This window comes from Centrocercus urophasianus, unplaced genomic scaffold, assembly GCF_019232065.1.
Source record: "Centrocercus urophasianus isolate 14NV4802_14NV808 unplaced genomic scaffold, USGS_Curo_1.0 seq_10, whole genome shotgun sequence".
NCBI classification, from domain to species: domain Eukaryota; kingdom Metazoa; phylum Chordata; class Aves; order Galliformes; family Phasianidae; genus Centrocercus; species Centrocercus urophasianus.
In genome coordinates, this window is record NW_024884142.1 from 38,815,861 (window position 1) to 38,843,274 (window position 27,414).

General features: G+C 39.0%; 3 protein-coding genes across 5 annotated transcripts in view; 1 reads left to right on the top strand and 2 right to left on the bottom strand.

Moving 5' to 3' along the window:
- Nucleotides 1–1,953: 1,953 nt before the first annotated feature.
- Nucleotides 1,954–8,113, top strand: CCN6 (cellular communication network factor 6). The gene is made up of 5 exons (XM_042814307.1): nt 1,954–1,964; nt 2,777–3,057; nt 3,429–3,668; nt 6,736–6,929; nt 7,832–8,113. Exons 1-5 carry the CDS (start codon nt 1,954–1,956, stop codon nt 8,111–8,113), a joined length of 1,008 nt encoding a protein of 335 aa, XP_042670241.1.
- On the bottom strand, nt 7,612–22,070 carry TUBE1 (tubulin epsilon 1). Of its 2 annotated transcripts, XM_042826155.1 has the most exons (12): nt 21,986–22,070; nt 21,839–21,912; nt 20,329–20,381; nt 16,946–17,003; nt 16,281–16,396; nt 15,131–15,252; nt 13,699–13,886; nt 12,908–13,080; nt 12,021–12,161; nt 11,420–11,560; nt 10,472–10,646; nt 7,612–9,981 (listed from the first exon to the last, which is right to left on the bottom strand). In XM_042826155.1, exons 1-12 carry the CDS (start codon nt 22,008–22,010, stop codon nt 9,823–9,825), a joined length of 1,425 nt encoding a protein of 474 aa, XP_042682089.1. In that variant the 5' UTR covers nt 22,011–22,070; the 3' UTR covers nt 7,612–9,822. The 2 variants fall into 2 exon arrangements, with proteins under 2 accessions (XP_042682089.1, XP_042682099.1); XM_042826165.1 differs by lacking the exons at nt 16,946–17,003; nt 21,839–21,912; nt 21,986–22,070 and having other exon boundaries at nt 20,329–20,350.
- Nucleotides 22,071–26,658: 4,588 nt separating this feature from the next.
- LAMA4 (laminin subunit alpha 4) overlaps nt 26,659–27,414 on the bottom strand; it is a 93,548-nt gene continuing 92,792 nt past the window's right edge. For both annotated transcript variants that reach the window (XM_042821559.1, XM_042821551.1), the window contains exon 38: nt 26,659–27,125. In XM_042821559.1, the coding sequence (XP_042677493.1) occupies nt 26,980–27,125 (146 nt within the window). In that variant the 3' untranslated portion in view covers nt 26,659–26,979. The remainder of the gene's footprint in view (nt 27,126–27,414) is intronic.

Consider the following 27,414-nt stretch of genomic DNA (forward strand, 5'->3'; position numbering starts at 1 on the left):
AGTAAGTTTTGTTTTCAGATAGTTCTGCATTTTAGAAAGTCATTTAGGCTGGGTTATGTTGTGTCTGTTATGAGAAAATATTAAATGATAACTATTGCTGAAGAGATCTGTGTCAAGGGCCAATTTCATTATTTACTTCTTTCTGAAAATACACGTTACCTGTACTCAGCGTATTTCTCCTCTATGATCAAGATGACTTCCAAATGGAAAATTTCCAAGAGACTGTCTGACTCTGCTAACTTTCGGAATACTTAAAGCTAGCTTGATATAACTGAACACTAGTAATAAAACGTTGCCTACTTTTGCTATTTATTTATGCCATACACACCTTGTTCAATCCTTAAAACACATGAAAACAAGCAACAGCATATGAAGGGCTACTATACAATGGTCTCATTTTCTGATCTGTGCATAGGATCAGTAAAAATATGCAGCGGGCTTGTGTGATGTGGATAGCTTTGTAGAGAAGCTTTGGGATACAAGAATTAGAAAATATCAGGCCTGTAAATTTGATAAGCAGAATTTCCATCATGAAATAACATTTTTGAAGATTGTTCAGGCAGACCAAGCTATTCTCTAATTCTGAAGTTAAAATGTACAGGTTCTTACCCAGTGCTGTTTTCTTATGGGGCAACTCTGAAGTCTTACACCTCTCAGCTCACATCTGTTCCTAAAAAGGGAAAGAGAAAACACTTGCTTAGATAGAATTCCGTAGGTGTTAAGCACGTTTTAATTTGTAGTACAAATTAAACTTACTGGATGAAGCACACAGATCATTTCCTGCTACACGTACCCATTTTGAAATGAGATGCCTGATTTAAACCACATACGCTCATATTGTTGGCACAGGGCCAAACTCATAATAATAATACTTTGCTTAAAAAGAAGAAAAACCCATTGAGCAGCAAGAAAGTGAATTTCCTCAAGCAACCAGACTTTCCTGAATACTGTGAAATTTATGGGAACACCTTTTCATCCATGTAGTGTTCCCAGAACAAGCCCTCAATAGCCTTTAATGCTCCTATGCACACGTTCATCAAATTAATGCTATGCTTTAGAGAAAAGCTTAGGTGCTTGAAAAACAGTAAACTGAAATTACTTGTTTCTGTATTATTGCTGCACTTAGAGAAAAAGGGCTAGAAGAAATCCTTTATCAGCAAATGATTAATGGTTAGCAAAATACTACATTTATGAAACTATCTTCTGCCTTCTCAGTGGAATGCAAGATGAGAGATCATTATTCATTTAATGCATGAACTGCATTTCTGAATTAATATGTATCTTAAAAATCAGACAGCCAAAGGGACTTGAAAACTACTACTTTGGAGTTTCATTAGTAAGCGTGGATTAAGATAACATAAGTATAATTTCAAATGACCATAAAAAAATGGAAACTAATGGTAGAAAGAACAGCCTTTTAAAAGGTCATTTAATGCACCATGCAATTAGGCCAGCTCAATTATGCTGCAAAAGCTTTCATGTGATATGTCACATGAAATGTTGAGTTCTGCAGAGGTTGAGAGCAGACCTGAAAGCCCAACCAGCACCACAGCCCCTCCCTTCTGCCAGGGGTGCCCTACAGCTAGAGGGATGGAGAGAAATGGATAGCTGGGACTGTGCGCGCCCTGAAAAATACAAAACATCCTCCTTTTCTTTACCATAGAATTGCTTAGATTAGAAGGGACCTTAAAGATCATCTGATTTCAACCCCCTGCAGGGTTGGATGGTGGTACAGGTAGGTGATGAGGGCCTAGGTCTCATCTTTCTCTCCTGCTTTTTGGGTAGCATGAGCTGCTAGGCCAGAGCAGCTCCTAGGTTTACACTCCACTTACATGCCAGCACTGCCTATGCCTCCATTCCCCACATGTCCTTCCTTGCTGAACAGCAGTGTCACAGCCTGCATTTCTGCTGAAACTCAGCATGGAAATACCTGCTGCTAAGATCTAAACTAGCATGTTTGAGATGTAATCCTCCATAAAAACGTACCGAATACCTATCTCAAATACATCCTTTCATACTGTGCAGACTTAATCTTCCCCAGTGCCTCAGAAAGATAAATAAATGAGTCAAGAACTATCAAGGACATTTTCAGATGCAAACTCTTGAGACAGAATGTGGAAACTGCAAATTCTGACTAGATCTTGACTTCCTGCTGCTTAGGTAAACCTCTTTCAGAGCTCCATTTTTGCAGAGTAAGCTCTAGGCCTAAGGAACACTTAATCCAAGTAGTTATTCGTTTAGAAAGTTACCTGTTAAGCTCAGTACAATTACCAGCCTCCCTTAATTAGTCACAGGATGCAGTTGTTGCAGTTAGCACAAAAGAACTTGAAAGTAATATGATAGTCCTTTCAAAGCACCTGAAGTGTTGCTTTGAGCCAAAGTAACCCTCTGAATGTTCCCTATTTCCAAAAGCTTTGGCCATCAGAAGTGTCACAAAAGGTTGGCTGCTGAGCAGCGGGGTGAGTCGGAAGGTAGTTAATTTGATATAAGGCTTGTGGGAAAGACTAATTAAAATAGATCTACCTTTGGTTTTAAAATGCTTTTTCCTTACTTTATCTGCTATGGGCTTTGTCCTAACGAAGAAATGACCAACGAGCGGTGCTCCAAACCTGCAGTAGGCCACGCTCACTGTTGGAACTGGTTCCCCCTACCAAAGTCTTGTAGCTTCTCACTTTTCTGGATCCTGTGACCTTAGGAGCTTTATTTTATGCTGTACCAGCCATGCAGAGAACACGCAGCTCTCAAACCATCCCACTGTATGTAAGTTTCTCTGCAGGGCGCAAGCCCACCGCTCACAGCCGAGGCCTGGTGAAAAACGTCCAGAGAGCAGTGAGGCTCAGCCACGCACCGAGCTGTGCCACTGGCCCTGCCAGTGCCCACCAGTGCCCACCTGCAGCCCCGGGGTGAGCCTGCTGAAAGACGGCTGTGGCTGCTGCAAGGCCTGCGCCAAGCAGGCTGGAGAAGTCTGCAATGAGGTGGACATCTGTGATCCCCACAAGGGTCTCTACTGCGACTACTCGCAGGATGAGCCTAGGTATGAAACAGGCGTGTGTGCATGTAAGTCGTTCTTTCACGTTCTATTCTGCAAATCCAGGAGGGTGGGAGCCCGGCTTGGTGGAGCCGTGCAGCTCTGTGCTGTGTGATTTATACAAATGCACACTGGTTGGGGAATCTGAGAACGGGGCAGGGGACTGTCTTTATGCTTTCTGCCTACCAGCTCACTGTGCATAAGTTTGCTATTTGCTGATATGTTACAAGGCTAATTTAAAGCAGGACAGCTGTAGTTATCATTGAGGTCAAACAAAATCGTGCATGGGCTGGGAAGAATTTGAAGCTAAGAATGCAGGAAAGGATGATTGCATCAAGCACTTAGTGAGCAAGAATCCAGTGCTCCCACTGTGTTAGTAACTTTCGTTTACCATTTGCAGATCTGGTTGCTGTAGGGTGTGAGCTCAATGGCATTTACTATCTCAATGGGCAGACTTTCCAGCCTAACCCACTTTACAAGTGCCTGTGTATCAGTGGTGCGATCGGATGTACTCCTGTATTCACACCAAAATTAGCATCAAGTCCCTGCTCCAGTGGCACGGGTAGGAAGAAGACTGGACAGAGGGTGTGTGGCCCAGGACAGAAGCACCTTCAATCAATCAACTACAGGCGGATGTCAGGTGTGCCCTGCTATGCTGGTAACAACTCTGAGCACGAGCCTTGCTCCCTTCAGTGTCCTTGCTGCAGCAGCCAGGATGACTGCATGCTGGCTACTCCTGTTCTCCATCATGGCCATTGCCAGGGTGTCTGCTCTGTCCCAATTACCCCTTTTACTCTCAAGTCACAGATTCTTTTCTCTAAACTCACAGATTACACAGAATCACAAGGTTGGAAATGACCTGCAAGATCATCTAGTCCAACCACCCTCTCATTCCTATTAGTATCACAAGCTACTAAATCATGTCTCGTAGCTCCTCATCCAGGCGCCTCTTGAACACTGCCAGGGACGGCGACTCCACCACCTCCCTGGGCAGCCATTCCAGTGCCTGACCACCCTTTGAGAGAAGAAGTTTCTCCTAATATCCAACCTAAACCTCCTCTGGTATAACTTCTGCCCGTTTCCTCGGGTCCTACTATTTGCCTGGAAGAAGAGGCCAGACCCTTTTGCACCACAACCTCCCTTCAGGAAGTTGTAGAGTGCAATGAGGTCTCCCCTGAGCCTCCTCTTCTTCAGACTGAACAATCCCAGCTCCCTCAGCCGCTCCTCATAAGGTTTGTGCTCCAGACCCCTCACCAGTTTCGTTGCCCTTCTCTGGACATGTTCCAGGGCCTCAATGTCTTTCTTGTAGTGAGGGGCCCAAAACTGCACACAGTACTCAAGGTGCGGCCTCACCAGAGCTGAGTACAGGACGATGATCACCTCCCTGCTCCTGCTGGCCATGCTATTTCTAATGCAGGCCAGGATGCCGTTGGCCCTCTTGGCCACCTGGGCACACTGTTGGCTCATGTTCAGCTGAGCATCAACCAACACCCCCAGGTCCCAGTGCACATGAGAAGCAAAAAGCCTTTTTTCTTCTGTTGATAGGGAATACCCACTGCTACCTTTAGCCCATCTTTCTGCAGAATTTCACTGCTTGTCAGATCTGCCTTATTAGGGCTGCTGATGGACAGCCATTTAGCAGCCCAGGAACTTTCTTGTTTTCTCTCCCTTTGTGGTGGTAGAGAATCTTGGTTTTCAAGACACAGATTAAAACATTGCAGGCTCCATTTTCAAGTGGAAAGCAGGAAATTATAGACTGCCTTAGCAGCTTTCCTCAACTCACAAAACTTCACTCACTGTGAGGACAACCTTCCCTCCAATTTCTTCTCTATGCAGTGTGATCAAAACCACACATTTTATCCACACAGTTCTGCTATGGTCAGCTGATCCTCCCTTCAACCTTGTTCCTGTTCTGTTGCAGTGCTCTCATTTACTTTGGGAAAGGACCACTGACAGAAGCAGCTTTCCCAGCCCTTCCCTATGTCTGGATCCTCCTCTCAGGCCTTCTGTTCTCTCCTTCCCTTTGCATGTGCATATTTACATTACAAAATACATCCTCATTTCAACTAATAAGGGTATCAGAAAGCCGAGCTGCTTATTTGGTGGCAACTTAAATTATGGGGAAATTATGGCCTGAATCACCAACATGGATCAATACAATAAAAAGGGATCACAAAGCTTACCAAAAAAGCTTATCAAAAAAATCCCCAAATACCGCAGGAGCACATGAGCCAATCTGCAGATAAACAGACTGAAGATACAATCTGAAGTTCAGTTTGGACAATTTCTAAAATGTTAACAGCGCTTATACAAGTTTGCAAAAATGAAAAAGGAAGCACATCTTTGTTGCAAAATTATAATACCTAGTGTCAGAGACCTTGTTGAGAAATCTATTTGATGCAGTGAGTAAAACCACACTCAGTAAAGGTAACCAATTTCAAATGTAGTGCATTTCTAGAGAGTGTTACTAATCCGACCAGAGAGGGACACGCATTGACAACAATGGTAATCAAAACATCTGACCCACATTAGGTAGGAGCATGGGGAGCCAATGCCCAGTGACTCTTTGGGCCAATGAGAGTATTTGGAAATAGTAGATAAAGTTAAAATGAGGAATGGCAAATGTGCAAAAAAACCTAAAATAAGCGTTTATAATAAACATCTTCCTCACCCTATCTTCCTCTGAAGAAATCTTCTTGAAATTTTGCTTCAAAATGAGGTCTTCCCCCTTCCCTTTTCCAGTACAGCAACGCAAATTACCATACAAACTTATGCATCAGTGGCTCAATGGGCTAATATCGATATAATATAATATATAATATATATATAATATAATAATTATTTTAATATAAATATTTTTAATATTTATAAAAATATAAAAAATAAATATTTTTAATATTTTTTAATTTAATGTAATATATTATATATATAATATATAATATAATATTATATATTATATATATATTTTTTTATTTATTTATTTAGTTTCCGCCCTGCTAGCATGGATAACAAATGCTAGACTTCTCTTCATTGCTCTTGATGTTTTCTGGATTTCCTTGTCCAACTTTGACCTAACTTAGATATTTAGGGATGTGCAGAGGTTATACTTTGAAAATGTATGAAGTATAAGCAAACATTAAACTTCCCTTTATTTACTGCAGATCTGGGACAGGCTTTTAATCTGCTTATTGCAAAGAGATCTTAAAATTGATGTCTACTTTCCAGGTATCCTTGTAATTCTGCCAGTCATCTAACATGCAGATGTCATCTAAATGCAGATTCCACAGACACCAAGAATTTCTACACAATTTTTTTTTTTCTTAAATGAAACCTGGTCTTCACAGTGTCTAGCAGGAATTGGGACTAATGGTTACATCACTCTCCTATTTGAACTGTATTTAGCCTTAAATAATCAATGTTTCTTCCACTCTGGCCATTTTATAAAAATTCCACAGGTAAGTCTTCACACACTATTTTCTTCATATTAAACACAAGGGCCATACAGCACATGCAGTTTTATAGCCTTTGCTAGGATACGAGTGTCAATAAATTTTAAAGGCAGCTCAGTGCTAAGACGTCTAAATAACTTTTTAAGGCCTCATCTTTAGATTTACTTGCATGAGCAGAAGCCTAATGCTTATCCTTTTTATATTCAGTTAATCCTTTTGGGGTTATTTTGCTGCATAAGTAATATATTGCTGCTTTAGCTTACAGAAACTTACCACTAGTTTTAAAGAAAAAGTGCCTGGTGCAGGCAACTCCTTGGACACCGTGTTCCAGAACCTGTGGCATTGGTATATCCAGCAGAGTGACCAATGAAAACAGGAAGTGTGAAATGAAAAAAGAGAAGAGATTATGCTTCATCCAGCCTTGTCTGACCAATATCCTGAAGACAATAAAGGTATCTTCTCATAAATGAGGGCTGCTCCAAAATTAACGCTTCCAATTTGATTATGTAGGCCCACATCATCAGAGAAAGATGTTGGTGGTATGGGAGTAGAAGTTGAACCTTCCTGTCAATATTCCATTATGCTTTGTCGCTGTATGACTGAAGGCAGCAGAGGGGCAGTCTGAAACAAAGGCATCTGATACATAAGTGCATATGAAGCAAAGGTGTGTGTCACTGAATTCCTCCATGGGGAGAAGTGGCACCCACTGACATTCATCAATGCTTGCTGAACACTTACGGAAACCAAACAGGGGAAGTGAGAGCAGTGAGGCATCAGCAGAGTGGGTGGTATGTTTCATCACTGGTAACTGTGGGCCACCTCCACAGGCTGCAGGTTTTTATGAGTGTGGCATGCAGGTTCTTCTTCATTACTGGTAAAAATGCATGGCTAATGGTGCTGACTATGCTGGAAAACACTGTTTTGTAGCTGAGAATTTCCTGTCATATAGTGTTATTTTACTCCTTGCATCTCTTGCAGTTTCCAAGGAAATAAATAGGAGGCATTACTGTCAGAGCAACCTATGTAAAATGACTTGGTAGTAGAAAACAAAAATGCCAGAAGTAATGGAAAAATGGATGTATTAGTAAATACTTTTAAGTCATAAAACAACACTTCTCCTTTTTCTACCTTTAGTTGCCAACTCTTAGTAGTAAGCTACAGATGTATAATTTCGAAGTGCTGTCATGCTGCTTGGCCAACCAAAATATTTTTATTTGTTTACTGAAAGAAAAATAAGACAGCTTTTAGTAGGCGTAATTTTCAACATATTTCTATGTAAACATCACAAGTTTTTTTTCATGGTCTGTTTTCCGTGTGTAAAAACATAAGCTTTTTTTTTGTTGTTGTTTTACAGATTCCAAAAGGAAAAACATGCCAACCAACATTCCAGTTCCCTAGAGCAGAGAAACTATTTTTCTCTGGATGTTCAACTACACAAAGCTACAAGTTAACTTTCTGTGGGGTGTGTATGGACAAGAGATGCTGCGTACCTAATAAGTCCAAAATGATCACTCTCCAGTTCGAGTGCCCCAATGAAGGCTTCTTCAAGTGGAAGATGATGTGGATAACATCTTGTGTTTGCCAGAGGATTTGCAGTGATCCAGGAGATATATTTTCTGAACTCAAAATTTTATGAATTAACACCACTGACTGTAACGTGCTGCAAGGGTGACAAGCACATTCACATCCTGAAGAATCAGCATTATCTGTCACCCCAGCAATGTTTGTAGTCAAACTATAAATGTAAATATTCATTTAAAAAAACACATTTGAAAAATCCACGTAAGAAGGTATCCTTTTAAACTTAACTGTTGCAGTATATGGAAATACATTCTCAAGAATTGTGTGTGTAACACTACTGTCAAAAGGAGAACTCCTTGTAATTCAAGAAAGCACAGTGAGACTGCTTGGTAACCTACCATAACACCTTGTCCAACAAGACAAATACATTTAGATTCACAGATGGTCTGACTAATCTATACAAAAGCAAACAAACAAACAAAAAAACCCAACAAAACTGACCCTGTAACATCATCTATTATTCTTGATTCTCAAACTAACATCTTCTACCATGTATCTTCAAACTCAAAACAAAGGCAAAACACATGAATGCTGTTGTAAACAGGATAAATTAATTGCAAGACCCAAATACTCTTTACAGCAGATAATCTCTCTACTGCTGTGAATATAAACAATGTCCTTTGTAAAGGAAGACATAAGACAGCTACAGATAAGAGAACTGCAAAATTTGAAGGAAATGCATATTTGGAATGCTTAAAGAAACCCCAAAAAAGTGTTATTACAAGGTTTTATTGATGATTTCTGGACTCATACACTGAAAACTGTGCCTACTTATTCACCCATTCAAACTCTGCTAAAAGGATTTCAAGGTTTAGATCATTGCATTGGCCCACTCTGATTTGTAACAGTTCACCAGTCCTTGCGTTCTGAAGAAGTCAAGGTTGGAAAGTAAACAGGAAATAGCTGTACATTCTGCAAAAGTTCTTAATATAATGTAATATAGAAATCTACCGACCTTGGTAATTATAAATATTAAAACATCTATTTTACTTGCATTCTTTAAACATATAAACTTTGTTTACCTAACAGTCTTTACTGTGTGTTTTTCACTCAGAGGTATGCTATATCATCTCATTATCAAGTGCAATTCACCATTTATAAACATGAATCATTAAAATAACATGTTAATTAATGCTCCAAATATAAAATGTCAAAGAAAATGCATTTTGGTAAATCCCCCCTGAAACCATCAACTTTACTATCAGCTCAGAATACTCTAATACAGCTAGGTACAACAATGAAGTGAAAAAATTTTAAATTATGAACATAGCTTGGAGCATTCCAAAATGACTGCTTGTCTGCAAATTTTCAGAAACAAGTTCCATTAGAGGATTGCTTTCATCTTGGAAGAGTATGCAGTTTTCCTTCTCTTTGTTGCTTTTTTAAAACAACTAAAGAAAAAAGCTAGCAATAGCGATCTTTCTTCGAACCAAGGCTTGCTTTCAGTTCACTGTAAGCTCAAAGTCTGGAAAAAGCATTACCTTTTGGCTGCTAGTACTTCTCTTTCTTCTCTTTGCAGCACATGGCATGTCGATTTACTCTACAGTTTGGAAGAACTTTACTGATATTTGCCATAATTAAGTGCCTTCAAACCTTTCCTACAGGCTGGGCCTGTCACTTTATGTGACACCTCAGAGAGCTGTGGAAGCAGTTATCCCAGCCTCGCTTTAGAATGACAATAGGTAGGCGCTCTGCAATTCATTTGGGTTAACTGAAGTGGTTGGATGCTTGGGGATTTTATTTTTTTTAAAACAAAGTTCTTCTTTACACAGCTATCTTCAGTCTTGATGGGGCTGTTCTAAACCCACCTTTTGTGGCATCCAGTTCGTTATACTCTTCTATTAGGTCAGACAAGGATGATATGGCTTCAGAAAAACAGCCTTGCTCCATCCCGTCTACTTGCAGATAATGGTGAAGATGAGCCTATGAGAATAATGAATTCAGTGTTACTCCCTTTATTGGCACATAACATAATCTATTTGCCTCACTAAGTATTATTTGGCCTGCACTGAAGAACTGTATAAAGCAGATTTGAAGACATGCCTTGACAACCCCTGCTTACATAATTAACAACTTCAGTAACAATCTGTGGAATCACGGTATTACGGATTTCTTACATATTAATCTGTTCACATTTTGTCTTTGGTAGACCTCAACAAAATGGTAGGCACATCCACTGGATACTGGCTCATGGCTGAAGAAGTAAATATATCCCCTAGTAGGGTATGGGTTAATAAGGGATTTGTTCTTTTTAAGCAGCAGCTGTTAGAATGATTCCTTGATAGACATCACAGTTAAAAATCTTGGAATATTACTTTTAAGCAGTCCCTCTATGATTCTAAGATTTGTTTCCCTGTAATCCAAGGTGCTATGATTGGTGGCTGTGGATGACATACTTATGACAGAGCCATACCTTTTTCTTGTAGAGCTTCATGAATCTGTCTTTGAGTTCCATAAAAGTTGGTTTCACACAGGTGTTGTTTGCTAAAGCTAGAAGGGAATGGGTATGGCCCACAGGAGGTACAGAACACAAACTAGTTTTCCAGCCCTCCTGATTCCACGATACAAAGTGCAGAGAAGGCTTCAACCTGTGATAAGAGTACAGTTACTTATGAAATATAAAGAGAACAGAGCCAAAGTTTCCTTTGCTAACAGTTAGCAAAGGTTAATTCTGAAGCTTTCACAACTAAGTAAACCAGTCAGAATTAGCATTTTGAATAAGGCATTTTAGATCCCAGACTGCACGTATTTAAAATTCACACAGTAAACACCAATTTTGTTAATTTAACATATCAGGGTTTGAAAAGTAAAGTTACAAGCATGTATGTCTATAAAAGCAACTGCAAACACATAGATTTATGAGAGAGGTAAATGTGTGGGGATGAGTCTACCTGATATAGGTAAAATTATTTTGATGCTCAGAACTTTTCCTTATGCACCCATCTGCCTCCATTCTGCACTCTGTTACACCTCTCCTGCTGCAACTACATAGGTCACAATAGTGTAAAAGGTAGAAACTGAGTGTGAACTACAGCAGAGAGCCTATTCCTTCAAAATCCCATAGCAGCAGGAGACCTCTGGAAGCCTTCATCTTTTTAAATTATAAAGAATGGAGGGGAGGAGAACAGGCACACCTAGTCAGCTCCCTTTATTTGGAAATCAAAGAACGCCACGACTTGCACTAACTTGTTAAGAAAGCTATTTACATTTTCTTTCTTTCTATCTTTCTTCAATTACTTTACATTACAAAAAGTACTTAATTGGTACTGAAATTCCTCAGATGAAAAACTGAGAATTCCCTGGACAACTGAAAAATATTTATATGAAAAATAACACGATTACTTTGTGTGCTATTACAAACCTTTCAATGTTTCTGCGAAGGTCTGAGATCTGCACATTCCCTCGAACAAGAAGTGCACAAGCAAGGTAGAGGCTATGCTTTGGATCTGCTTGAATTAATTGATGATCTCTACTAAAAGCATCTGAAAACATTTGATCCAACCTAGGTGAAGATGAAAACAGTTATCTACTCTATTAAAGCAGGCTACAGAAGTTCAAAATACCCACCCTTCAGGGTTTCAAATTTCCTGAAATCTTGGAAATAAAGGTACATTTAATCTCGGACCACATAAGGACAGCAAAATCAAAATAACTTAATGGTGTGGGTTCTATTTAATATCTAGAAATACGTGGCTCCCAGCAGAATTGTTTCCCAATAGACATAGTAAGAACATTTTAAGTCTGCTGGCTCAGCCATTAATGAGAACAGGGACAAATAGTGTTCTCCAAATGAGTAGGATGAATTTTCCAGTGTGGCAGGCTTTAAAACCCTTTTGGACTTCTGCCTTTAGTTTTGCTATAGAATTCTTTTTTTTTTTTTATTTTTGTTGAATGGAAACTATGGAGGAAATTAAGAAATTAAGCTTCACTGTAAAGTCTCCACAACAAAGTTTTCTTCTTACCTTCTAGAGGGTATATTAACATCAGCCAGTGTATACAGAGGAGTCAAACTTGAAACCAAGTAATGAAGCCGAGGAAATGGAACCAAATTCATACTGATTTCATTAAGATCCATGTTAAGGGAACCTTCGAACCTAGCAGAGCTGAAAAGTTAACAGATGTTACAAAATAGTTATAAACTGAGAATGTCACTTTTATAATGTAAACATTCATTAAATATACACTTCAACTGTTCCCTGCAATAAAACAGTAAAACAATATCTATAGATAAAACAGTTATCTATAATTATTAAACTTCCACATTTGGCAGTAACACTGCTATTCTTATTTCTTTACACTTTTCATTGTAGAACAACTAATGATCAAAAATGAGACCTTAATGTTCCTGATTGTAGTTCTTAGCATTCTTCTGTAATGTGCAGACATAACTGGTTGATACCAATTTAAATAAATAGGATAGTACATAATGAAACACGTATGACTTAGCAGCCCTGAAAAGCTGTTCAGACCACAGCTTTAAACATGCTTTTTCAGCAAGAATTCCTTACAGCAATAGACAGTTTAGGAACAACTGTCAAATGGTATTTATAAAATAATAACATTGGCCTAGAAATTCTAACTTCCTTGGGCACTATTAGGCACTAAAGGAAGACAATATCCTGCCCCAAAACCTTCTCCTACTTCAGTTCTAAGACCATCACAGCTACAGCAACACCACTGCAATACGAATAGTTTCAAACACTTCAGATTTTCATTACTTTAAGAACTAATTCTTAACAAGACTAATATCAAATAGAAAACAATACTGAGTTGATGCAGGCACACCTATTTGCAGCACACACTGCCTCTAGCAATATTACTTGTACAGAGGAGTGATCTGTGACTTTACCTTGTCAGGTTCAGCAGCAAGTTGGCTACAATGTTGTTCATTGCATCAAATGGCTTCTGCACAGTTTTTGTAGTACTTGCACTTGATGTTACCAAGCTGTTTGGCTTCACAGTTGACCCCACCTTCCCAGAACTGACCATCTGATGAATTTTAGTAACTATATCAAACAGAGACTTTGAAAGGAAAAAGAAACACGGACAAAAAAAAATAACAGAAAGCATACAAACCTCATCCCCAGAACATCCAAATTCCATACTCCTATTTTTCCACTTCAGTTAATCTTAAAGAAAAAAAACTAAGATATGGTAATGACAGTTCAAACATTACAACTTTGATTCAAACATGTTCAACTTTTGACCAGTTCCAACTGGCTGAAGTGTTCCTGAACATCCTTTCCTTCCTTGTCACATACACGGATAGTTTGACTCAGAACTTTGACTTCAAACTGAAGTCAGTTTGAATTTGAAATCATTAGTCATTCCTCTTGTAAGCACTTAAACAATACTACACACAAAACGATGCTAAAAGATTTGAGGCTCAGCCTCAGTAAGCAAGAGCATCTCACTTTTTACCTTTGAATAAGACACAAAAAGAAAAATCACTCCAGACTACTTTGCACATGGAAACAAAGTATAGAGCATCTTTTAAGTGATTTCACTTCAAAAGTCTGCAAGTTACCAAGGAGCTCAATTATGATTAAATAAACAAACACTCTCTTTTTAAGACTTGGCATTCAAATCAATGCAATCTAATAAGAAAGAAAAGGACAGAAATAGTATGCTATTTCTTACTTCATTCTCTATTGGTAGCACACAGTCTGCATGTTCATTAAGCTCCTTCATAGCCAGAACACTGTTATATGGAGAAGTAATAACATCATCTTCACCGGAGGGATAAACTGAAGTAACAAATCTATACACTTCTGGGAATTCATCCTCAAGCAAATTCAGTACAAAAGTTCCAAGACCAGATCCTGTCCCTAAAAATAAGTAGGAACGACGATGGAATGAAGGAAGATTAAAGAAATCCTCCAAGTTCTTACAAGCATTAAGTCTCATATGTTGGAAACATACTAGTTTTTAATTTTATGTATATTCCAGCATTTTGAAGGCAGCAGGAGCTATCTGAATGAAAGAAAGAAGCAAGCTTTTTCAAAGACAAGTAAATAACTAAATGATATTTCTCATATTTTATTAGACAGGATGAAGTGAATAGTCTTAAGCATTTGCTCAACGAGTCCTAATGTGTCACCAGAATTTCTCTGCTCTTTCTTAGCATTTTAAAATCTTTAATTTGAATCTTGAAATATTTGTTTAAAAAAAATATTGAGCCAATCCAAATTATTTAAATTTACTTTTTTTGAGGATTTTTTTTTTATAAAACTCTCTTGTTCTCCAGTTAAAACAGTTAAAACAATAACCCCTTTGCCCCAGTACAAATACTCTTTTCCTCATAGCATTAAGTTCAAATCAGAGAATTAGGTTGCTTTTTTTTTTCCCTGTCACATACAGTTAACATTTTCAGCAGCAGACAATGAACAACACAGCTATTTTCTGTAATAATGGAAATTCCTTCTCAAATTAAGCAAATGACCATAAAAAAGGCCTTTGGTAAAACTCTTGCACCATATTTAGAGCTATTTTCAGAGTCTATTTCCATATCATAGCTGCTTATAATACCTGCTACCCTCAAGTTTCTGGGAGAGGATTGCTCAGTGGCAACACAGAAAGGACGTGACTGATTCTCCCTTCAGATTTATTAACAAAATAGGTGAAGTGAATGCAAAAAGAATTGTGTGGAAGGAAATGTAAAAAAACCAAACAAACCAAAAACAACAAAACTAAAGTAGAACAGAAGCTAAGCAACATCAGAAGTCTACAAAACCTTTCTGAAAACACTTCCCCACAATTAAAAACTTGATCACTACAATGATGTCACTGTTTTGAGGCAGCTACCCCTTCTGATCAGTATTACTCAGCTTTTTCTTGTATTCGCCACCTATCTTGATCCATCCACTGTCTTTTCTTGTCTCTAAGATTTAAGCTGTACTTCTAGGTAGCACTTAGTAAAGTAAAAGTTCATGATTAGGGCTCCTCAGGGACTGTGTTATTTCATACTCTTCATGATTAGATGATTACAGCAATCTTTGTTTCAAGACTTAGGCTTTCATTTTTATTTACCTGTGGCAGATGCAACCATACTAACAAAGAAAGATATACTTACCACCTCCCATAGAATGAATTATAAAAAAACACTGCAGACAGTCACAGTGCTCTGCAGTTTTCCTCAGCTTTTCCACGATGTTCTCCCGGTACTGGCAGCCATACACCTTGTAACCTACAGCCCTGAGGATAAGAAAAGTACTTTAAAAAAAAAAAAAAAACACAATAAAACACTGTAACAACCAATCTTCCAGTTTTCATTTTATTTAACTCCCTCTCTTTGATGTTTTGTATAGTATTGCTTAATAATTCAGAGTCCAGAGCTGGATGTAACCCCCAACTTGTTAGCTGCAAAACTTGACTACATCACAGAAACATGGGAGTTGAGATGTGCTTTTAAATTTGAGAATGCAAGTAGCAATCAGTTCACAGCTTTTGATCCTGCATTACTGTTTCACATAGTAAGAAAATAAATATCCATGCTGAATGATCAAATTTTAACTATGATCTGAAAGTTACATCCGTTATCAGTGAGGACATCCTTGTATAATAGTGATCTGATCTTCATTTGAGTTCTAGGTGAGTTATTTGCTACCAGTGACAAAGAAACCAAACTGACCATTCTCATCACACTTGCCTGCTGTTAGGTGGTGAGCCTATTCCCAATATACCTTCAGTATATCTGTAAATCATTTGATTCTCAGCCTGTGCTGGACTGAATATTACCAGAGGTACATTAGCATATCAGTGAAAATGTGAAATTTATTATGTTAATGAATCTTCTTCTGAATTTCTCTTTTTGATAATATAATTTATCTGCACTATGCCAGCAACCACAATGCTTAGAAATCTGAACGTCTTATTTCCATGGTAGGTGCACAGTCCCAAACTAGATTATGGCTCTAACAGAGAAATGGAAGCAGCTGAATTTCAAAGAAACAAAAATATAAAACCTGTTCTTCTGTAAAAAGTAATCAAGAAGCAGCAGCAAAAAAAAAAAAAAAAAAAAAAAAAACACACAAAAAAAAAGCAGACAAAATGATTTATCAGCAGAATTATCTTTCTGTAAAATGGTTTTCAAAGCCCTCCTCCAGGTGACAGTGACTCCAAAGTTCACTGGTAATATGCTGCAGCAGAATGAACCAGAATGCTACCGTTATCATTCCCCTTTTCAAAAGCTATCCAATTAGTTGCTCTGAAGAGGATCTCACCAGTTGTTTCCTGAACCAGAAACATCTGTGATAAGCTGCTTACTATCAAAAACATCTCTCAACGGTCCCTGCAGAATTTCATTCACCACACCCTCCTCCATGTCAATCAGCAGTGCCTGTGAGAAAGAAAAGCATTGAAATTCAGTCAGTAAGCAAGCTGATCTTTGAAATAATTACAAAATAAGGAAAATCATCTACAATAGTAAAGGTACGTTGTTACTGTTGTGCTTCAGAGAGTTGCTGCTAACCAACTTGTCAAGTTCACCCTGACTGCTTTGTTAGCTAATCCATAAATTGCACAGCATTTCAGATACTGCAACTGTTAACATTGTAAAAATACTTTTCCCAAATACTTGGGAGCAAAGGAATTAAAACAGGTACATTTCAGGTTTTGTTCTTTCTTAATCACTTTAAGTGGCTCAAAAAAACCCACATCCCTTAGTTTTTTTTTTTTTTTTTTTTTAAATAAATAATTGGTACCATCTGCAATTGTTTTATTAAAATTGTACTTTAAAAAACAAGCAAAACTCCCCCAAACCATTAAGTTACTATTAGAAATTTTGCTATTCAAAATACTTAAAAACATACGAAGTATTAGGAAAATCCTTATGCAATCAGACATAAATAAGTGGTGTAAAAATAATAGTCTTCATAAATTGCCTTACTCGTGCTTTTAAAGAACAAATTTTTCCTTTGTAAATATCAGGACCATTACCAGCACTTCTGAAAAACAAAAACAACATTCCAAGTTTAGAACTGTAACAGAAAATAAGGCAATAATATATTGGAATATAATTCCCTCCTTAATTTTTTATTGTTCAGAGTAACAAACACCCTGAAATGTAACCTGCTACAACATGCCTCATATTTTCCTCAAAGAACACAGTTACAGAATACAATCTCAATGAGAAATATCCTAAGCAGTACTTCAGGAGAATGAAAGAGGAAAGCACGGAAAGTTTCCTCTCCCATAGAGCCTCTGCTCTAATTCTACAAGCACTGCCAAAACTGAAAGCAACAACCTTTTTCCTAGCATGTGGTACATTACATCACATAGCAGAACACACTGCACCAGATAACACTGCTACACTTTCAATGGGGGAAGCACAGCACTGTTCTACTGCTCCAGGCTTGAAAGCAGTACAATTGCACTAGGACAGAGCTGTGCTTGACTTATTTTGCCACTAAGATCTACTAACTCAGAAACCACGCTGTGTTGACACAGGCTTTATCAGCCTTTTTTCCAGGATTGGTTGCACTGAATCAGCCCACAGGGCTGTGCATTGCATAAAATCATATTTCTTCCCCATAATGAATGCTGGTGCTTTGCACTCAAACGATGAGATAGTCTATTCTGGTCCAACTGCATTCAAGGCTGTAAAAAAAACAAAAACAAAAACAAACAAAACAAACAAAAAAAAAAAAAAACAAAAAAAACCCCAAAACAAACATGAAACAGAAAAGAAAAAGGATACTAGAAGATGGTTCAATCCACCTAGTTTAGGGGGCAATCAGCCTTAGGTTTAAACAAATCAAAGTACGTCTTACCGTGTTCTACACTCAATAGCAATAACATTCTAAAACAACAGTGGAAAGCACTAAATGTTTTGACTGTGCTCATTCCCATCACAAACAAGTGAAAAAAGGGAGGACGGGCCTGCAAGGGATTCCCCAGGGAGCTCCTATGCTCTCACCCAAAGCAGTTTTCCAAACACTTCTCCTTAGCTGAGCGGCTCACAGCAGCCTACAGGACTCACACTGATTACTCCAGCCTATGAGTTTCAATGCACGAGTCCACAGTCAGAGTAAGTTCTATTTCTCTTCAGGGATTAACAAAACCTGGAGAGAAAATAAACAACAGCAAGAAAAGCCCACCTTTATCTCTCTCTTACCAGTCTTTGTGGTCTTTCATGACCGCCTGTACTTTCAATCACTCGCATTCAGCTGCTCACAAAAATCCCTGCATTCCTTACAGTCTCCCTGGATTATCTAAGACATCTTTTCTGCATATAAAGCCATACATTTTTTATTGAGCTCATCCTATAACCACTAGTTCTTGCTGACTGAATAAAATACACATGATCTTTGGAGTAAGACATCATCTTCTATATTTAATAATGTTTGGGTGCCTCAATTTACCACTACAACACTCAAACATGAAAACTGTGTTATACAATCAGCCCATGAGCACATGTTGTTATCTCATACGTTCACTATATTTCTGGGTAATTATTTTGCCTGATCTAAGATGCTTCTAATAGCTATTGTTATACAGCCATCTTATACAGCCAATCTTCTTGCCATTGCTGACACGAATACAGAAGGCTGTTCTCTTTGCTGAATACTCTGACATCTGGTTTCTAGAAAATGAATACCAGCAGCAGCCTCTACTGTAGAAGGTGTGTGTTCTTGAACCACGAGATGAGCAATCATAATGTTGATGAACTTTTGCAGACTGAACCAAAAAGCTTTTAAACTCAAAAACCACATCCCTCCACAATATATTCCAATAGCTTCAGTTGCCAGCTGTGATTTGTATTCCCTGGGAAAGGAAAAGGAAGGGCAAAAGAATTTGTAATATAGTGACTGAAGTGTGAAAATAAGTGATTTCAGGCAGTAATTCTATCCCAGATGAAAACACATTTTTTACTTGAAAAATAAACAAATAAAACTTTCTTTCCATTGTGCAGTTCACTGGCAACCAAAGCATCTTCCTACTGCAGTCGACAGCAGAGTTAGGAGTGCAGATGTTCAGATCCCTCATTATTTCAGTACTAGTGGTAAAATGCTCTGTAGACAAGTCACAAATCAGAGAATTTACATAAAGCCACTTCCAATCCTACACCATTTAATAAGTATCAGTAAAAAAAGAGCGAGTCTATCTAGATCTGCCAGTGTTTTTACAGACTTTCCTTACATGATAATCCACCCACATTAATTACTCAGAGAAGTGGTATAATGTAGCATAGAAAACTGAAATTTGTCATTTTTCTAACACGGGGTTTTATGACTGCAGTGACATGGGAAGTGAAGTATTTCTTTTTGATAAAACTAAATCAAAACTCACAATAGAAGACCAAAACATTGCTATTTGCCACAGAGTTTGAATTTCTTTTTCCTTAAGTTGTAGTAATACTACAGTCAAAAGCAGGGAGTGTTCCTTTTACATGGGAATCATCACAAAAGATGAAATCTCACAGGGGAACCTTGCTTGAGACTTCTACAGGGCTCAACAAGGTAAATCCTTCTCCTTTACAGAGAAATTGCACTCAACCTGTTGAAAGTTCAGTGGTTCCATCTGGCACATATAAAAACACAGACATTGCTTACAACTAGATCTTCTGGATTAAAAAAAATATATATATTCTAAGAAAATTTCTAAGCAAATACTCTTCTAAGAAAAGAATTGAGATAAAACACTACTTCAATGCCATTTTAGTTAAAATGGCATGCTGTGCTTCTGCTGTGTAATGGAAGGAAACAAAGGCTGGTCTAATGCCTTTTTTCTAATTGGAATGTAACAATAATACCTAGGTGTCCAATTGTTCCGTTCTTATCAGCAAACTGGAAGAGCTTTGGTAACTGGACAGACATACAATGAAATGCTCCTAAGGTATGAACTGGGCAACTTAAATCACAGCCACCGCTCTGTGCAGCAAATTACAGATAAAAGTCAGATAAAATAGATTTAAAAATTGGCACAGCCGTTTCTGACCACCTTATAAATAATTCCATTTACAAGTCTTCAGTGAATGCTGCTAAGTTAGTATTCAGACAGCTTGCAGACTCATCCTGAGCAAAAGATCTTAACTATCCATTTTTTCCGATGTAAGGAAAGGAAAGCAAAACCAAACACCTGCAATACATTTAACTACTGCAATAAATATAATGAAAAGGTAATGCCTTGAGAAGACAAAAAAGCAGAATCTTTTTCTAATGCAAACTACATCTGGTGTGAAAGAAAGGAGTTTTAATTTAGGTTAAGATGAGATGCTAGCATTGTTAATCTGCTGTGTTAAATCCACAGTTTCCTGATAAGAAGACTTACCTTGTATCTACATTCCTAAAGAAACTGCTCAGTGCTTCATCATAAATTCCTTTCTGGAAATAGACAATTTAAGATAAGATGGTGTGTCAGAAGTACTCAGTGCTTTTTCACAGAATAACTTAGGTTACAGTGAATTCCTAGAGGTCACCAGCCAAACTTCCCACTCTCCAAACAGGGTGAGCCATCTATGTCCAATCCAGATAGCTCCAGACAGCATTAAAAAGAAAATTTCATAGAACCCAAGAATATCCTGAGTTGGAAGAGACCATCAGAGACCATACAGTTCAAATCCTAGCTTTACACAAGACCACCCAAAGTTCAAATCCTATGTTCAAGAGCATTGTCCAGACACTTCTTGAACTCTGGCAAGCTTGGTGCCATGGCCAATGCCCCGCAGTCTGTGCCAGTGCCTGACCACCCTCTGGTGAGGAATGTTTTCCTGATCTCCAACCTGAACACCCCCGTTGCAGCTTTGTTGAATTTCACTCAAGTGTCAGTTGATATTAAAAACTGTCGGGAGGATGTAACCAGGATTTCTCTTTCTTTTTTCAGCAGAGGATTAAACAAATACTTTTACTTCATTTTTAAATATTTCGGATTTTACTGAAGATCCCAATGAAACTATTAAATCACAAAGCTGCTGTTTAGCTAATTCAGCTTAGTGATGGGACATGGAGACAGTCACGCCCACCATGCTCTGTAGAAGTGAAAGCAGACTGCTCCATTGGTAATTTCTGAACTCTCTGCTGAGGGCTGCTGGGCAAATCACTTTTCCCAGCATAAAGCTAAAGATATTTGTCAACTTAATACACAGTCACATTTTTTTTTTTTTTTTTTTTCTGAAGACCTGATGATACAGTGTTTGAAAAATCTGTAACACATAAACTAAGAGACTCTCAATACACACAGGAACTCCACCTGTTACCTTTTTACAGCTACTTCAGTAAAAGGCGTTCAGGACTGCCCACTATCACCTCTGTTAACTGAAGGTATCTGCTAGCAGCAGTATTTCTATAATTATACCAAGAAGGATGCATTTTTGTTGAAAGCACTTAGCATAATCCTGTGCCCTCTTTACAGCACAGTGACCCTGACTGCACTGCATGCATGAGCATGGGGTAGGAAAGATGGGCTTATCATTGAATGGCCTGGGTTGAAAAGGACCATAATGATCATCTAGTTTCAACCCCCTGCTATGTGCAGGGTCACCAACCACCAGACCAGGCTGCCCAGAGCCACATCCAGCCTGGCCTTGAATGCCTCCAGGGATGGGGCATCCACAGCCTCCTTGGGCAACCTGTTCCAGTGCGTCACCACCCTCTGTGTGAAAAACTTCCTCCAAAGCACGGCTGCTTTGTTTGCTATACTGCCAGGGCACCAGGTGGCGAGTTAACTCTGGTAATGAAGGCCTTCAGGGACTCAGTCTGCGCTCCTCCAGGCGGAAAGCCTCGAGAAAGCTGACCAGACCGGAGCAGGTAACAGGCAGCGGGCGCCACTCGGGCGGCGTTACCTTGTTAACGGCCGCGTGCTCCCGCAACGCCAGGTCCCAGAAGCGGCAGCCCACCTGGTTCCCGCACTGGCCCACTGCAAAGAGGAGAGACAAGGCTCAGGCAGGGCCGGGGGCGGCGGGAAAGCTCCGCGCTTCACAGCCCCTTACCCTGGACCACCACCGACTGCGTCATGACGGCCTCAGCGGACCGCCACCACCTCCACTTCCGACAGTTTTCCAACTCGGCGCCCGGAAGCCGCCCTCCCGTCACGGCGGCGGAGGGGGGCGGGCCCTGACAGCGGCACGCCTTAAGCACCGCCCGGCGCTGCTGTGTGGGGACTCTGTGTTTGTGGGCAGCTCGGCGGTCGGGCGGGATGGTGCCTTTCTGAGCACACAGAAGCCGATTCGCTATTATTATTGTTATTGCTAGAAGCAATAGTTTTATCTTCAAGTTCGTCTCATGATTCTCGAGCAAATAATCGCCCGCGTTACCATTAGAAGGAGGTTTCTGTGTTGAACGCAGCAACTTCAGGGCTCTGTGTGAGAGGCAAGAAGTGCAGCAATGTCCTGTTGCAGTACTGCAGCATGGCTGCTGCAAAATGGTGTGAGGAGCGCGTGCTCTCTGCAATCCACAGTTCCTTGCAGAAGGCTCTCGTGGGCTTAAGATGGCACCCAGGCTTCCTGTGGGAGAACTGAAGCAGTTCCATGCAGTCTGGTTCATTAGCTGGTGTGGCTACACAAAATATAACAAATCAGGCTTTTTCCAAATGCACTGGTTCTGGTGTGCAAGGAAGATTCGTTGGGTGAAATTCTTAATAGAAATCTTGATTTTATGCCCCAATTTTCGTCATATGGAATACTGATCAAACCAGTTTAGTATACCCTAAATCTTTCTTTACTTTGGAGAAGCCACAGTGCTGACTCATGGACATGACATAGGATCCATCAGAGATCAATTAGAAGCCCCCAACAAATCATGAATGTGAGGCCGCACCATGGGGTTCCATGCTTTGGCTTCCCATGTACTGTTAAGCCTGCAATGAAAAACATACACTGTTTCTTCTCCCTCAGCTGGGAAATGTTCTGAATCAGAAAAGAAGATTCAGAACACAAGATTCATATTCACAGTTTATCTTGTTAGTCTCCAAAAGGGGTCCAAGGGCAGAAAGTGGTTGTGTAATTACCAGTTTGGCTTGTTGCATGCACTTAGAGGTTTAATGGAACAGGCAGTTCATCATTGTAAAAGAAATAGCCGCACACTGACTTGTTTCATTGCAGATGAAGCTCCTGGTTAGGGTACTATAAATGGATGAGTCTGGTCATGTTCCCTCAGAGACTTTTCGTCTATGGGAATTAATCACCTGTCTTACGCTGCTTTGTGTTTCTCACCCTTTATTTTTTTCTCAGTAAATACTGTTGTTGAACACCCATTGCATGCCATAGATTTGGAACCCGAGTCAAAATGTAAGAGTAACACACAGTGAGAGGAAATGAGTTTGCATGGACCGCTGCGAATCAGCAAATAATCCTTAAATCCGAAATGTGTACCATAACTTAAATATATATGCTATGCTCTCAGTATCTTAACAGACATTTAACTGTGTGGGTCACATGCTGCTGTAGGAACAACATACTGGACTTTGAACTAATGTTATTTCTAGAATTTACACACATATGTATATATAATTGGTGTTGTTGGCATTTGAGGACTTACTGTCAGACCTTCATCTTTCATATTTGTTTTCAGGCTATTGTCTATACTATTCATCCCTGAGGATAGAGAAAGGTTGATAGGAACCTTTGTCTGTGGGAGATTTCTACAGATTTTCAGAAATAAGAAACAGGGGGTCAAAGATCCTAATTAAATATTCTGTTTTGAATTGGTTGCGTATTTCAGCTTGAACTTTGATTCTTTCTGACATAGCCATGCAAATTTCAAATTTCAGAACGTTTCACTTTATAATAACACTGTTATTAAAAACTTGAAGGTGGCAAAGTATAATCTCCTTAAGGTCTTTTTTTTTTTTTTTTTTTAAACAGCCTTTCTGCAGAATTGAGTTACTTATATTCATATTGAAAATGCAAATGAATAACCTAACAGTGCACATTGGAACTTGGAGCTTTTTCTCAGATCTTTGAAGATGAAGTATGAATTTTCAGGTAGATACAGAAGACTGTTTGAATTCTGGGAAGGTTTTTGCTTAGGCAGTCTCCCTCTCCTAAACACCACAAGCTTCAAAATGAATGCAGGGGTGTATGTGATGTGATTCATCAGATAGAGAGCTTTTTTTGGTGCATGCGGAATGGCAATTTCAAGGTCCATGAGGGTGCTGGGAGGAGAGAAACTCAATTTATTCTCTACTTTCTCCTGCCTATGCAAGAATCCTCCGGTTTATAGTATTTTTTCTTTCTGCAGAGAAAAAAAACCCTGCATCTCTGAGGCCTACACTGGAAATTTGCCACTGTTGTGCTTGATTAGCTGGGGATGCATTAAAGAGAAGTAAAAGGAATTGTAGTAGTTTATGAATTTTAATGTATTTTTTATTCATTTACTATTTTACTCTATTTTTGTATTTCATATATAAAATATGCAAAGGACGGATTAATCAGAAAAATCATTTTATTTATTTTTTTTAATATATAAAACTACTGAATGAAACTAAATCTAATTGCAGCAAATATGTCTTAAGAAAAACACTGTTTATTCCCAGAGCTTGGGTATGGATATGAGAAAAAAAGCTTTAGGTTTATGTAGATCTAAGATGGACAATTTTTCTGAGTACATGTACCAGTTAACATATAATGCTCCAGTTAATGCTAGCACTCAGTAAACTGTGATGCTCTTAGGGGGCAGCATATGCTATTCTTGGCTATCTCTGCTTAGCAGCTGCAGACAACCTTGAAAAGAATTTCAGTAATCCTTGTAAAAAATCTATCTAAACTGGGAATCTGCTGTCCTTTTCTCTCCAGCAATAGCATTCTGGAGACCAGGGCCAGAGGAAGTTTAGCTGAAGCTGTGGCATCTTGAGATAGATTAGGGCAATCTGTCAACTGTCTGCCAGTGAATAGAGAGAGACTTCTGATTCCCTTCTTACTCCTGGTGCCAGTTGCACAGCCCTGACACAGTCTCTTGTACCAACTGGGAGACCAGCTCACTGATCTGAGAACTTTACTCCAACCCCCAGAATAAGATCTCAGTACGGAAGCCCTAAAAGTTTTCTACTTGCATTCTACGTAGTGGCTGGGAGCAGGAAATTGTTAAGTAGCCATATTATTTTCGATATCTGAGAAAAATACATTTGAAGGCAGCTGGATTTGGGGACCCCACAGTGTGCTTGGTAAAGAGTGGGACTCATTGCTTCCTTCTGAATGATGAACAGTGGGCTTTGGAGTGATGAAGAGAGAGGGCTCAGCATCATTCCCGGAATAGAAGCCATTGGAGTGTTTTGGCTTATAGTTGCAGGGAGTGGAATGGGAGATTTGTCCAGGAGAACACATGGGGCTGAAAGCATGTGCAAACTGACAAGACTGGTGAAAAGAAAGGCTGTGGTTGCTGGAGTCATGCTGTCTTCCCTTGTTCATTCATCACTGTAATTGTCTGATAACAGTGGGCTCTAAAGACAAGCAGAGAGGCAGTGATGCCATCCCACCTGCCAAGCAGTCCATGTGCCAGTCTATCCAGAGCTTGTTGTTCCTCACCCACAGTGAGCCAAGAACACTTCAAATCTGTTGAAATCCTTTTCCTACTGAAAGTGAAGGTACTGAGTGGTATCTTCTTGGAGTGGTTCTTCCAACTGTCCATCACTTCAAGACTGTTGGAGACGGTTGTCTCTTCTGTGTTTTCCAGATGAGTTCCTTGACATTTTTAGTCTGGGTGGGTGGTTTCCTTTATGCTTTTTTCTTTTTACTACTTTTCCTACTCTGCAACTGGCCAAATTTTGAGTTGGTTCCACCATTAATTTGCCCAATCATTATAAAAGTTGATGTCAACAGTAGTTCTTTTTTCAAAGAAAATATATCAAAATGTCTTTGATATCTTATAGCTTATCACAGAAGAGACCAAGTTTTGCAGGGGATTTATGTGTATTTGATGTTAAAACATACTGCAAAGACCTACAGTTTTACTTCCATTCACCTAATATGAAGACACAGGCTCACACAGCTCACATCTGCAGCCCTTTGCCTCCTGTTTGCATCTTCCTTTTTCACTCCCAGTTCCTCCTCAGCAGTCTGTCTTTCAGGGCACGTTCTGTAGGAATGTCTGTCTAGTTTGAAGACTAGTTCTGTAAACTGGAGTCTTGCAGTATTTTCACAAGGAAGTGACAATTTATGAGATAAGGATTTGTCTGAAACAGTGGCTATGATTCTCCTCTCTATACTTCGTGCTTACTTATGTTATGCTAGTGCAAATAAGTAAGTATATTTAACACTGTAGAGAAAAAGCTTGAAATTCCGAATTTTCTCTCTCCCCTCCCTTCCTCCATAAGTCAAGTATAATTCTAAAATTACTGACTTAGAAAGAGGTCAGTTCTGTATCTGTTCTGAATAATACACCTCCTTTCTCCACACTCTGCTAGAACACCTCCAAAAATCTAGAAGTGGGATAAAAACATTATAATCTTTCACTGTTTATTAGCTTACATAATTAAGTATACTCTCTGCTGCCAACATAAATGAGGAATACTTAAATGAGTTGAATAGAAAATTATGAAATAAATCCTTGAACACAGTTATTTGCAATGTAAGTCTATTAATTGGCTTTATTCTTTAATATGCAGTAGCAGATCTTTTCCTGGGAAACAAGTTGGGACCCAAGATATGGAACAAAATGATGTACAGGATTTATTTTGGAAGAAACATTTTTAGTATAATTTTATTTCTTTTATAATTCCACATTTTCATGTAGCAGATTGGCTGCACATATAGTATAAGAAATGGTAAAGCTCACTCTTGTGGCATAATAAGAGAACTGCAGAAGCAACAGCTCTTTATTCTTCAGTGATTTTTGTTTCGCGCAGAAATATTAGAAGTGATTTTTGTAAATTGATCCTTGATGTTTTCATATTTTTCTCAGCATTGGTGATGAATAGAACATGGTTTCTTTTGCTCTATAATTCCTTCTTGTGGTCTAAGACACTTCACAGGATTGATGCAGCGTGCTATCAGGCTGCAGGACACGTATTGATGCTTACAGCACCGCTGACCAACGCTGCTTTACTAAAACTCACTGTTTTTTCATCAATCATGAAATTACGAATGCAGCCAACGAAGGAGTTGCGTGTAGTCAGGCTGGATGTTAGCAGAGACTCTGTAAGAAACAAATTTTAAGGAAAACAAGTTAGAGCTTGTGAAAACCAAAATAATCAGGTTGGTAGAATGATCTGTAATGGAACTTAAATCTCTTAATTGCAGCTCAGTGCTCTGTTCCAAAGCCCATGGCATAATCAATACTATCCATGATCCAACCACCAAGAAAACCAGATAGTGTAGAAAAATTAATTAGATGCTGGAGTAGAGTATCCAGCTTTTGGAAGAGTCAGAGTATATGAAAAATAGTTTTGTTCCACTGAACATCTTGCATGGATGAAAGGAAGGTT

Excerpts from the sequence above, each read along its gene's own strand:
- CCN6 (XM_042814307.1), top strand. Across the intron at positions 3,669-6,735 it reads CAACTACAGGCGGATGTCAG|CTTACAGAAACTTACCACTA; the intron begins GTGTGCCCTGCT and ends TTGCTGCTTTAG. Across the intron at positions 6,930-7,831 it reads ATATCCTGAAGACAATAAAG|ATTCCAAAAGGAAAAACATG; the intron begins GTATCTTCTCAT and ends GTTGTTTTACAG.
- TUBE1 (XM_042826155.1), bottom strand. The coding sequence starts at position 22,010 with ATGACGCAGTCGGTGGTGGTCCAGG. Across the intron at positions 21,913-21,985 it reads GCAGTCGGTGGTGGTCCAGG|TGGGCCAGTGCGGGAACCAG; the intron begins GTAAGGGGCTGT and ends TCCTCTTTGCAG. Across the intron at positions 15,253-16,280 it reads TCTGGTTCAGGAAACAACTG|GGCTGTAGGTTACAAGGTGT; the intron begins GTGAGATCCTCT and ends TCTTATCCTCAG.